The following is a 13,197-nucleotide window of genomic DNA, read 5'->3' as shown; positions in this document are numbered from 1 at the left end:
GCGGTGGATTCATCTCTCCTCTCGCTCAAAAACAAAGCCAGGAACAAAAGTGTGTAGTGATGCGGTTGGGCCAGAAGCTGGAGCAAGCAAGAGATGGGCTTCCAGGTGCGAGTGACAAGGCCCAAAAGAGGAATGCGATGATCTAGGGCCCAAACTGGATTAACGTGATTGACTGCACGTAGCTGACGTGTGAGAGTAGGGTACCTACCATCTCCTGCAGAGTATCCTAAATTTTCCTCCAAAAAAGTCCATGTTTTTCAACTCCTAAAAATATATTGAGAAAAAAAAATAAAGTCATCTCCAATAATTTTCAATAATTCACTCCTAAAATATAGAAGACATTTTTACATCAAGAATCCTATACGCAGCCTGTTCGTTTGGTTGTATTTGGCTTATAAGCCATGGCTTATCAGCCAACGAACAATATTTTTTTCTCACACCAAACCAGCCAACAGTACTTTCAGCCATAACTTATAAGCCAAACAAGCCCAAACGAACAGATCGACTATTTCTAAATTATTTTAACCAATTTTACATATTCTTTCCCTCTTGTACATTTGCATCTGGAACATTTTCATACTCTTTATTCTTTTTTCACCCTTCCACCTTGCAAAGTTACGCGCGCCGAGGGAGGATTTTTCAAGTGCGTCAATTTTAGGAGGAAGGATTAGGAGTTGTTGGAGAGGGATTTTTTCTCGTCTCGCTAAAAAACAAAGATTAAGAAGAGAAATAGGGTACTCTTGGAGATGCTCTTAGAGGCCGTGCACATAATAATGGAGCCAATTCAGCAACGGCATGACTAGCGTCCGAACGTCCGGACGGACGCCCGCGGCTACTCTCCTTCTCGAGCGTAGCGAGCGGACAGCACGAACTCAGGGTCAAAACCTCTGCGGGCGTTCGCATGCTCGTCGCTTCGTCGAGTAGCATTCCCCACCGAGCCATGGCAAGATTGAGGGAAGGGAATGGAAGGGAGGGGAGGGACAAGGCGCGCCGTGCGAGGTAGGAGCTGAAGTCCTACGGCAGGCTGCTGTCCATCAGCCATCGACGCCATTACAACATGTGCAACAAACCCGATCTACTTTTAAAATATCCAGATGAAAGATTTGCAACATACAGAAGACAAATGAAACACTTAAAACATGCATCTGAAATATTTGCAAAGAACATCTGAAAAAACACTTGAAATCCATTGCAAAACATATGCAACATCCAGATAGCAACACCCAAAATAAACACACTTGCAACATGCTTTGGATCACACACTTACAACATGCGTGTATAACCATTGCAACGTATGCAACATCCCAATCTACTTTTACAACATTGATATGAAACACTTGCAACACACCTTTAAAACATATGAAACACTTAAAACATACGGTTGCAACATGCGCTTTTAGCGCAATGTCACCTGGCTACTTGGGCGAACAGAGGCCTCGTCGTTGCGGAGCTCGACGCCGACGAAGAGGTCGGCGTCGGTGCATACAGCTCGTCGGCAGTGGCGAAGCTAGAGCAAAATGATGGGGGTGCACCACTTAATTCATAACTACACTAACTGATACGATGTTCAATCAAAAATAGCATAACTAATGTGCAACTACCATATTTTAATATCAAATTCGACTTCTAGCAATAGAGATGAGATTTTGGTTCAAACATAACACTCACCATTTAACAAAAAAAAAGACAGCATTGATCACTTTAGTGTAGTCATCATTGATAGAATCCCAAAATCATGAACAAAGCATGCCCCATTTAGCAAAATATGTGATCCAGCCATCCAGGAGACCATGATGAAGATCCCACTAGCCTAAAAGGAAAGAAAACAGATAGGTCAGTTATTTAGCAAATAAACTGTAGAATTTTCCATTAATAGTAGATGCATTGCATTACCTATCAGAGATCATATTTACGCCCTTTTCCTTCCATTGTCATGAAACGTCGAACCACGGCCTCATTGGTCACTTTCTTCATTTCTTCTTTCTCTAGATAGCAAATAAGTCTATGACTCAAGTGTTGATCACCCATGCGATTAGACAAAGTTGTTTTGACAAACTTCATTCCTGAAAAGCATCTCTCAACTGTTGCAGTAGCGACAGGCAATACTAGTACAAGCTTCAAGAGTCGATAGACCAATGGATAACAACGATGTTTCCCTGTCTCAACTATTTTTTGAGAGAGCTCACCAATAGTGTTTATGTTGGAGAATCTAGCATCTTCTCGCACATCGGCAATGTAAAGGCAAAGATAGTGGCTAAGGTCTCTCAAATCATCAGTACTAAAATCATCAGGATATAGTTTTGCTAAGCTCATCAAATCCTCCACATTGAAAGCCTGAAATGAATCCCTTGGGTTGAAAGCGGCCGAGCAAACAAGCAATTGAGAGCTTGTCTCACTAAAGCGGCTATCAAGCTCTTGAACTAGACAATCAATAACATCATTAAAGCAATCCACTTCATAGTGATGCTTGTTTGTAATTCCTGATTTTTTCCTAGGTTGTCGAGGATCAGTATATCTATCTTCCATTTCCAGTCTATCAATTTCATGCAAGTCACAAAACTCATTCACTTCATCTAATAATTTCTCACACCCATCTCTTCTAAGATCACCCAAATGGAGTCTAGTTGCTTTCACACACCCAATGGCATTTACAATGTCTTGATCCTTGCGTTGCAATACTAATGATAAGGTATTTGTGACAGTTAAGGTAGTCAACATGAGATGCAAATAAAAGGCAAAGTCAAAAGATTTGAAGTATACCAGAAGATTTGATGCTTGATCTCTATTTTTCCAATCTCTGTCATCCTTTTCAACAACTTTTAGCACTTCAACTATTGTACAAAACATGTTGACTAAACTCTTCAGAGTTTTATAATGAGAACTCCAACGAGTATCTCCAGGTCTTTGAAGGCATTGCTCTTGATTTAACCCTGTCCCGGTCTCAAGTTGCCCACAACCTAGTGCCTTCTTGACTTGTTCATGATTAATATCTCTAATCATATCCCTTCTCTTAGCTGACCCACCGACCACATTTAATAAGATAGAAATCATGTTTAAGAAATTGCTTACACCCTTATGTTTTCTCACAACTGCCACAATGACTAACTGAAGTTGGTGAGCAAAGCAATGCACATAATAAGTTGTTTTACTTTCTCTCATGATCAATGATTGCAAGCCATTGAACTCACCTCGCATATTGCTAGCACCATCGTATCCTTGGCCTCGAACTTGCTTCAAGCTTAGTTTGAACTTTGCAAGTAGAGAATCAATAGATGACTTCAAGTGGGAAGAAGTTGTTTCAGTCACATGCACAAGGCCAACAAACCTCTCTTTCACGACCCCACATTTATCAACATACCTCAAGACCATAGCCATTTGCTCTTTGCAAGAAACATCTCTTGACTCATCAACTAGCAAGCAAAACACGCCATTCCCAAGTTCTTCAAGGATAGAGTGTACAATCTCATTTGTAAAACATTCAACAATGTCCCTCTGAATTTCAGGAGCAAGCAAACTACTATTAGCTGCAGCATTTGTACTCACCGCTCTCCGTAACTCTGTATCATGTTGTGCTAAGCAATCATAAAACTCCTTAAAGTTCCCCTTGTTGTGGGATTCTATTGACTCATCATGGCCACGAAAAGGCAATCCTTGCTTCAACAACAGCCTAGCAGTATCAATGGATCCATTCAACCGAATAAAATAAGCCTTCTTAGCAGCCTCACTTATCTGATTGTAAGCAACATCTATGTGTTGCTTTCTTTGTAACAAATCATCGCACTTCTTCATTGCATTATAGTGTAAGCCACCAACATCACCAACATGTGACTTTAACCTTCCTTTCCTATGATAACCATTCCAACCATTAACTACAAATGATTCATATCCTGCATCCTTCTTTTCTCTAAATAAGAAACAACAAAAGCAATATGCTCTATCCTTTGACTCACTATATTCAAGCCAACTTCCAAACTCATCAAACCATTCTGGGATAAATCTTCTCGGCTTGTCTCCAATATCTGAAACAGGAAAATTACATGTGCGAGGCTGGCAAGGTCCATTCTCCAAATATTTTCTTCTGGCCTTTTCTCTATGGTTAGGATGGTAAGCATCAATTTGTTTCCTCAAGCCTGGGTCATATTTAATCTCCTCTTCCCAATTGAGATCATCTAGACATGAATTTCTGTTATTGTTGGTACTGTCTATGTCTTGAGCTTTCCGTTTATAAAACCTCTCCTTGATTACCTATCATTTACAAGCATAATCAAATTGTAGATCCATACTATCATAAATGCAAACATATATAAAAAAAGAGAAAACCCCAATTAACACACTCACCCTAAACCTGCAGGCTACTCAATTTCAACGTATAACCAGCAGGAATCGAAATCGGATGTGAGACTTAAATTGATTGAAATACAAGATAAATATATTGATGGTTTGATGCCTTGCCTTTTCTTTTGGACCAGATCAGAGAGAGGTCGTGAGGGCGAGGGTGCTCGCCGCTCGGTTGCAGTGGCCGTCAGGCGCTCGGCTCGGCTCGACGCCACTGGAAGCCGGGAAGGGGAAGGGGCGCAGGCGTCAGCAGGGAGCGTCGCCGGCGAGCCGCATCGCTGCTGCCGTCGGCGTCGCTGGCTGCCTGGCTCTCTGCGTTCGGCGAAACGCCGTGGCCTCCTCGGCCCTGGTGGACTCGCGCGCTGCCGCGCGGGGCTGTTTCCTGTCTCCTTCTCCTGGAAGCAACTACGTACTAGAGTCTGGAGTAGCGCTGTGATAGTGTGATGACTGGTTGGGCCGGTGGGGGTGCCTCGTTTTGGGCTGAGGGGGTGCACAAAGGGTGAAATATTTCTACTAATATGGTACTTTTGATTTTGGCCTGGGTGCCTGGGCATCCAGTGGGCCTAACTGGGCTTCGCCCATGCTCGTCGGTGCCCCAGCGGAGGCACTGCGCCACCCTGGGCAAGCACCTGGCGAGGCCATGAGAACCCTGGGTGAGCACCTACATGAGGCCGCGAACACCCTGGCGAGCTCAGCGGCCTGCTCGATGAGCACCCTGGCGAACACCCCTGGCTGGCGAGCATCCTGCTGAGCGAGCACCGCTGGGTAGAGAGATTTTTTTAAAGGGGCGTGGACGGGAGCGAGCGGATGGTGTCGTACCTAGTGGGAAGCCGCATCCGTCCATACAGGCGTCCTTGATAGAGCATTATCGATTCCGCAATAGCACAACTCCTTAAAAAATTAGTGGAGAGTATATAAGAATCACTTCACTTGGAGCTAAGAGCTAAAAAGATATACTTCTCATAGCTCCCTATTCAATCTTCACCAAAATCATTCCAGAATCAATTCTCACTTGCTCCCCAACCAGAATCAACTAAAATCACTCTTCCAAAGAATCAAGGAGTTAGAGTTAAGAATCGGGAAGTGAAGCTCTACCAAACAGACCCTTAACTCCTATGACTTAGATAAAATGCCCCATAAAACCATATTTGGCTATTATGGGTCCAAAATCGTCTCCAGCAGATTGGCAAAGCCTATTTCCATATTTACTCGCTCTCCATCATGTAAACCTTGATTGCTAGAGAAGGATAGCCAGACTCTCTTGCTGTCGTGAAATCCCACGTGCTCGATAGCCCGTTTCCCCTTGCCTCTGGCGCATTTCCCGAGGGGGTGTTTCCTTCCTCGCATACTCGCTTTCCCTAAACCACACGTCGTCGCCATCCAAATTCATTCACCGGGATGCATGAAGCTTCCTTCCTAGTTAGCCAGCCAGCCAACTCCCTTCTTGAAAGCCCTAAGTTTGCTTCTTGCCTTTCATTGTGATAAGCCCATGGTAAAGCGGTCCACTTCCTGCTTGAAAAGCTCATTCTTCATAGTTATTTCATCATTACATGGTTCTGCAATTACACTATCAATATAACAGTTGTATTTTTCCAGCGCCACTAGATTTCTCCGATGCACGTTTCTTCGCTTCCAATTTGTCCTAGCTTCTTTTCTTTGATGTCTTGATCTTCTTGCTCGTCTTCTAGGATCTTCAATACTTCTATTCTAATTATCTTCCTTGAGGTGTTGATTCCATGATCTTTACCTATCCTAGCTCAACTCCATCTTTGCATCCCTAGGACTAGTAGGACCTTGTATGGCCCTACATCAAAAGCTAGACTCTAAAATTTAAAATCTTGTTTCGCACCTTAATTTTTCACGAAATGACAGAAATAACAGGTGGTTATTTCGTGCAAATTAGTTGGCTAGATATTTATGTGGGCCCATGCCAAATGCTATACCTTAGAATTAAAAATCTCATGTTCACACTTTAAAATTTTAATGAAATTAAACAAAAGCTAGACCTTGGTTAAATAGTGGGTGGTATTTTGTTTAAATTACTGTGTAAGATCAACATTTGGGTCTCACAACGGAATCCCAAAACTAAAATAAACTTATATTATCTGATCCACCTATTTCTTTTCATCGATGATTAATTAAGATAAAGACTTACCACGGATAATCCATTCCACGTACCTTACCGTACCTATTTCTATTGAATAAAATTTTTACCCATACTCTATCTAAATAAGATGGGTAAGAGCCGATTTAAATGTGTGTAGTGGGTCCACTATTGAGAAAGCTTATATATGGGGGGAAAATAGCATTCGGGTTTCACATTGTTTAAACCACTTCAGTTACTGCAAGCTGATTGAATACGATTGACGATATATACTGCATCTGCTGTTCTGTATCGTCAGAGAATGAGCATATTGCCACACGCTCGATCTTTGCTTGACCAAATAGAGAACCTGTGACAAATAGCATGAGCCATTTGATTCATGATCACTTCGTCGTCAGATCCTGTAGGAGAATCCAATGACTCATTGGGACAGTTGTTGGAAACAAACAATCTATAACAACAGGACGGCGAGAGGACGAAGACGAACAATTTCAACGGACTTAGCGAAGGGGGCGCAAGCTAAAGCCACAAAATAAGTGCACGGATCTGCATGAAACACACGCTACATGTGCACACAGCAAATAAACAAAGATTGAAACATTTCCAGTTTCGGAAGGAAAGTAATGCTGGGCAGAAGACCGAAAGATCCGGGATCAACAACGGAGGCAGAAAGCACGACATCCGGGATCGGAGAAGCGCAAACCTCCATTGTTAGTAGCCATGGCGCAGTGGTGATTGATTTCTGATCTGTAGCCAGAGAATATCTCTTGCTTGCATGCCCCATGAACATGTTTGCTGATGGTCATCTAACCATGCACACATGCATGACCATGATGAGTTCATGGCATCACACTTATCTGTGCCATATCCATGCACCTATCGATGAAAGCATGGTTAAATGACCACCAACAAAACAGGTTCGGAGCTGCATTAGGTAGCTAGCCAGCCGCCCAGCCTCACGCGCTCACGCCCTCACCATCACCAAGGAACAAATGGATCGAATGATAGCTGGAGATAGGAAGCTGCAGCTTAGAGAGAGGAGCAAGAAAGCGTTGCGGTCCGCGCCTATCTGATCCGAGGTGGAAGACGAGACGGAGGATATATGTTGTGGATGATGCCAGCGGAGTGAGGGCATATTCCCCGGGAATAAACCATCCAACAATGATAGAGGGCTGAGCTGTGTGACTGACGGGCAACACCTTCCTTCTTCAGTTCTCCTCCTGCAGATTAAGATTAGATGGGCCAGCAAGCAAACATCAGTAACTCGTCTAGAAAACAAAATAAAATTCCAGCCAGTACCAGTACTAGGGTCGACGGAGACCCTTTTTTTTAGCTGTTGACAACGATGGAGATTTAATTGGGGAATAGTAAACAGATGGTGAGGCTTACGAGATTGCCGTTTGATCCTGGGGGCAGCAGCAACATGGGAGCTGACCAATCAGAACGGATAAAGATAAATAGAAAAAAAAAATTGAACACAAGGACAAACAGAATTCCTGCTCAGATTTTTAACATAAATATAAAAGCACCTAATAACAAAATGTTGCAAATTTTGCGTTAGTAAGAAACTTTTTTCAGTAACGCTAGGATTAGGGCGTATGTCCGGACGTGTTTGAGCCCAACAGGCAATCAGTTTGCTTTCCTCTAAGTTGTTTCCTCCATCTCTACCTGCGACAAAACCCCCATCGACAGAAATCCCCACTCGCTTCGATCATCGCGGCTTCACCGCATCGGGCGCCCACCCCATTACTCCGCCTCGCCGCTGCGGGCTGCTTTTGCCGCCACGCCGTGCCCACTCCTCCAGGACCTCATCGACGTCGGTGTGGTCGACGAGTCGGACATCTTCGGCGACACGGGGGACAACAACGACAACCTCCTCCGGGCGCTCATCAACACGGACCTCCCTAGCAGGGGCCTCGACCTCGGTGTGTGGAAGCTCCTAGCCGTCGCAGCGCCCTCCTTCGTCGGCTTGCCAGCACTGCTCGGGTACCTCGTCCAAGCAGCAAAGTGACATTTGAGCAGCGCATGTTGGAAGCCAAACGGGGCCTATGTTTCAAGTGTTTTATATGTTTCATCTGGATGTTGCAAGTGTTTCATCTTAATGTTGCAAAAGTAGATCGTGATGTTGCACATGTTGCAATGGCTATACACGCATGTTTCAAGTATATGTTCTAAATGTTTCATCTCTTTTTTCAGACGTTTGTTGTAAGTGTTTCATCTAAATGTTGCATATGTTTCACATGTATGTTGCAAGTATTTTATTTGGATGTTGCATATGTTTGCAATGGTTTTCGAGAGTTTTGCAAGTGTTTCAAAATTCATATGCATGTTGTAACTTTTTAGCTGTTTCATACGTATGTTGTAAGTGTTTTATCTGGATGTTTAAAAAGTAGATTGGGATATTGCACATGTTCCAATGTGATCCACCTTGCCACAACCACCTGCTGCAGTTGCTTAGACGTCGTGCATGCGCGTGGGGGAGCGACGGGATGGAGCGCTGCTCAGCAGCAGGTGCAAGAAGCGGAGGGCGATGGCGGCATGGGCGCAGCCGCGCGGGCGGTCCCTGCGGCACGCGGGTGTGGCAAGCGGAGATTGTGCGGGCGAAAAGCAGAGAGGGCACGGGCGTCCGGACAGAGACGCGAAGTGCGGGTGCAGTTTCGTGGGAGCAGCAGGCGCTAGCGTCAGGCGCAGAAATGAACTAAAGCCAGGGACGTCCGTCTGAATGTCCGGGCGTTAGCCGTGCCGAACTTTTTTTTGGGTTTAGCAGTCATTGGTAAGGACTGTTTGTTTCTTTTACTTTTGGCTCAAGTCAAAAGCAAAAACAAATAGCAACTATTGAAATTGTCTTCTAATAAAGAAATAAAAGTGATAAGCCAAAGTAGGTCTACAGCTGCTTTTGCTAGCTCTCGTCAGATGGTACGGTGAGGGGCATTACATATATAATATATGAGACGTGTGCTTGTTCAAAAGTTAATTTGTGAAGACATTTTTAATGCTTTTTCAAAAGCTTCCTTCTACATTAGCCTACAAAAGCCAACTTTTCAATGAAAAGCAAAAGGTCAAACAAATATCTCGAATCATCTCACCAAACTCTTCACAAAGTTTATCTCATCACTAAACTCTTCACAAAGTTCTTGATTTGTTGATCCAAAGATTATGTCATCTACATATACTTGGCATAAACAAATCTTTTCTAATCCTTCTCGTGAATAGGGTAGTGTCCACCTTCCCGTCCTCAAACCCTTTGAGAATAGGAAATCACTCAACCTATCCTGCCATGCTCTCTAGATACTTGCTTCAATCTATACAATACCTTGCTAAGCTTGTACATATGGTTAGGTCCTTTGGTGTCTTCAAATCCTAGTGGTTGCTCAACAAACACTCATTGATCTTGCCATTTAAGAAAGCACTCTTCACATCTATTTGATATAACTTGATATTATGAAAGAAAGCATATGCAAGCAAAATCCTTTATAGCGTCAAGCCTTGCCACGGGTGCATAAGTTTCTCCAAAATCCAACCCTTCAACTTGATTGTATCCTTGTGCAACTAGCCTTCCTTTGTTCCTCATTACCACACCATCTTAATTTTGCTTGTTCTACAATACCCACTTAGTTTCAATGACATTGTGGTTCTTCGGTCTCCACTAGTTCCAAAACTTGATTTCAAGTGAAGTTGTTGAGTTCTTCGTGCATAGAATTCACCCGATGCGGATCCCGACCTTAATGCTTCATCAACCTTTGTAGGCTCAACCGAGGACACAAATAAATAGTGCTAACAAAATGATCAAGTATTGATCTTGTTTGAACACCACTTCTTGTATCACTGACTATTTGATCCATAGGATGGTCTATTTCAGTTTCTTGATTCAATAGGGGATGAATCACTTGATCACTTGAGCTTGATGGTTGAATAATTGGACTTAGATTTGGCATATGAGAAGTGTAGAAAGTGGTTGAGAGCAATCCGGCTAGAGTGCATTCCAGAGTGGTCACTCATAGCTTCCACAAACGAAGATGTAGGATTCAAGTGGGGAGGAAATGCATCATGATTGGTGTGTCTTTGACTGCAGGGGGCTATGTGAACGTATCACGGAACTTATTGAGACGCCACACACCAAGTTCACTTTGACGTGAAAGAGGTGAGGGAGCCCTAATAGTTTTTCTATATAGGTTTATCAGGGAACTGGCTAAGCCAGGTTTGACACGGTAGCCTGTGAGGCTGTCAAAACCGCTCCATGATCGAACGTTTCACATCACGTGTTGGTCAGATCCGATGGTTAGCAGTTTATAGGTGACGTATAGTTTTATTGAACTACCCAACGTGACAGGGGCGGGCCAAGCACGGCACATGTTGCCGGGCTATGCTAGCCGAAGCGCGATGGCAACTAGGCCATAGTGTGGTTGGGCCGGCCCAAAAAGTCCGACCTCGTGTCGGGTTAACGTGCCTTGGGCTATTTTTATTATTATTATTATTATTATTATTATTATTATTATTATTATTATTATTATTATATATATATATATATAACACAATCCAATGTATTTAGGACAATAGGACCCACACCACGCCGACGTGTTAATCCAAGTCCGTTGCCATAGAAAGCCTTCGCGCTGGCCCTGCTATGGTGGTCGCCCTGCCCACCCGCGCATACGTGATCCCAACCAATTCCCACTGGCCACTCTACTCCGACACCCCAGCACATCAACGGCATCATTGCCTAGCTGCGCCCCGCCTCCGTCCTCTCTCTTGTGAAGGCGAGGCTGATGGCGGTCGCCCGCGCCTTCCACCATGATTCCCGCGCCATCAGGTCCGTTGCACTCTCTCTCTCTCAGTCTCCATCCGTGCGCGGCATGCATGACCAACCCCGTCCTCGCGGTTGTGTTCTCGCACCCATGCGTCCTGCGCTCCCCTCCTTCCCCAACTTCCTCATTTATCCGTCCGTTTCCTGGTCCGCCGGTTCATCTTCATCACTTGTGCATTTGTGCGTCTCGCATCTCACAGGCCAGCGCTGGAGAACGCGACGACCACCGCGTCGGCCTTCCTCGGCGAGCACGACCACCTGCTGCCCGGCGCGGTGCAGCGCTAGGCTGCGGCCGTGGCTGGCCACACGGCGTTCAGCGACCCACGCAGCGAGCTCACCTGCAACAACAACAACTACGACGCCACTTGGTCCGTCGTCGTGCCCAGGAAGCGCGCGCGGATCGGCGGCGCGGTGGGCGCCGGCCTGAACCTGATCATGGAGGGGCACCGGCACCGCGCGCTGCTGCCCGTGCCGCAGGCGTTCGCGCCCGGAGGCGGCGGAGAGGATGCGCAGGGAAGCAGCAGGGTGCTCTGCTCCGGCGCCGCGTCCACCAGCGGACGCCCGGCGGCGCCAGGCTCCGCGCCGGTGTCGCAGTCGCAGCACGGCGTCCTGGCGCACCTCTACCGCCACAGCATCGAGGTCGACGCGCTCGTCCGTATCGAGGTGCGCTCTGCGTTGTGCGTTGGCTTCTCAGCGCTGAACGGAACCCGCCTCTGACTGTTTTGGTATCACACACATCAGACTGACTGATGACTCTCTCCCGCGCAATCGCATTCAGAACGAGAGGCTGCGGGCGGGGCTGCAGGAGGCGCGGCGCCGGCACGTCCGCGCCGTGGTGTCGGCCGTGGAGCGCGGCGCCGCGCGGCGCCTGCGGGCGGCGGAGGCCGACCTTGCGCGCGCGCTGGCGCGCAATGCGGAGCTGTGCGAGAGGGTCCGTGAGATGGGCGCGGAGGGGCAGGCGTGGCAGGGCATCGCCAGCGGCCACGAGGCTGCCGCCGCGGGCCTGCGCGCCACCCTCGAGCAGCTCCTCCTCCAGACGCCGTGCGCGGGCGCGGGAGCGGCTGATGAGGAGGGCCAGGGAGAGGTGGTGGAGGACGCGCGGTCGTGCTGCTTCGAGCCGGAGCGGCAGCGGCAGGAAGGTGCGGACGACGACGACATGGCCCGTGGCAGTAGGAGCACGAGGGCGTGCCGGGCGTGCGGCGCGGCGGATGCGTGCGTGCTGCTGCTGCCGTGCCGGCACCTGTGCCTCTGCGGTGGGTGCGAGGCGGTTGTCGAGGCGTGCCCCGTGTGCGCGGCCACCAAGAACGCCTCGCTCCACGTCCTCCCCTCCTGACCTCATCGGCACCGACACGGCAGGCCAGCGTATACTAGTGTAGATTCCTTTGGGTTGGTTTGCTCGTGCATTTCATTCAACCTTTTCCTCTTGTTTCTCTTGCAATCTTCGTGAACCATTAACCAACCGATGTTTTCTTATGGGTTGCCTTTGCCTCCCCTCCGAGGAGACTCCATCTTTGGGTGGTGTTGGATATTGGATGGGATTAGTGGAGTCGTTGAACTTGATGGGAACAGATTCGATCAGTTTGCTCCGTTGAGGCAATCCAAATATTCATTCATTGACATCATTTGGTACCTGCACGCCTTTTTTGTTTATATATACGTACTCACGTACGTCCAGGTGCAGGTGAGCTGACCCAACATTTTTTGTGTTGTATACAATGCTGCAAGCAGCGTAAAATGCAAGCAAGGGGAAACGCATTTTAGTTTCGCTTATAGCAGCATCATCACTGATTCACTGACTAGTGACTAGTTGCTGTGATGACAGTGGAATGCCCGCCGGCCAGACAAACTTTACCTGAGACCAGGTCCCTATCTTCAGAATTCAGATAAGAAAAAATGCTTTTTTATCCTGTGTGTTGTTGGTGATACTCCTATTTGTCACTTGTCAGATAGATGT

The 13,197-nt window shown here is 46.6% G+C and overlaps 1 protein-coding gene and 1 pseudogene across 1 annotated transcript; one reads left to right on the top strand and one right to left on the bottom strand.

Annotated features, from left to right (window-relative positions):
* Positions 1-1,682: 1,682 nt before the first annotated feature.
* LOC136473681 (uncharacterized) lies at positions 1,683-7,500 on the bottom strand. The gene is made up of 3 exons (XM_066471330.1): positions 7,143-7,500; positions 1,894-4,245; positions 1,683-1,810 (listed from the first exon to the last, which is right to left on the bottom strand). Exons 1-2 carry the CDS (start codon positions 7,227-7,229, stop codon positions 1,897-1,899), a joined length of 2,436 nt encoding a protein of 811 aa, XP_066327427.1. The 5' UTR covers positions 7,230-7,500; the 3' UTR covers positions 1,683-1,810; positions 1,894-1,896.
* A 3,571-nt stretch (positions 7,501-11,071) lies between these two features.
* LOC136473679 (probable BOI-related E3 ubiquitin-protein ligase 2) lies at positions 11,072-13,160 on the top strand (annotated as a pseudogene).
* Positions 13,161-13,197: the final 37 nt, after the last annotated feature.

The sequence above is a fragment of the Miscanthus floridulus genome, chromosome 8, assembly GCF_019320115.1.
Source record: "Miscanthus floridulus cultivar M001 chromosome 8, ASM1932011v1, whole genome shotgun sequence".
In the NCBI taxonomy this organism is placed as follows: Eukaryota; Viridiplantae; Streptophyta; class Magnoliopsida; order Poales; family Poaceae; genus Miscanthus; species Miscanthus floridulus.
The sequence above is the reverse complement of the archived record's forward strand: the minus strand, read 5'-3'. Positions and strand labels throughout refer to the sequence as shown.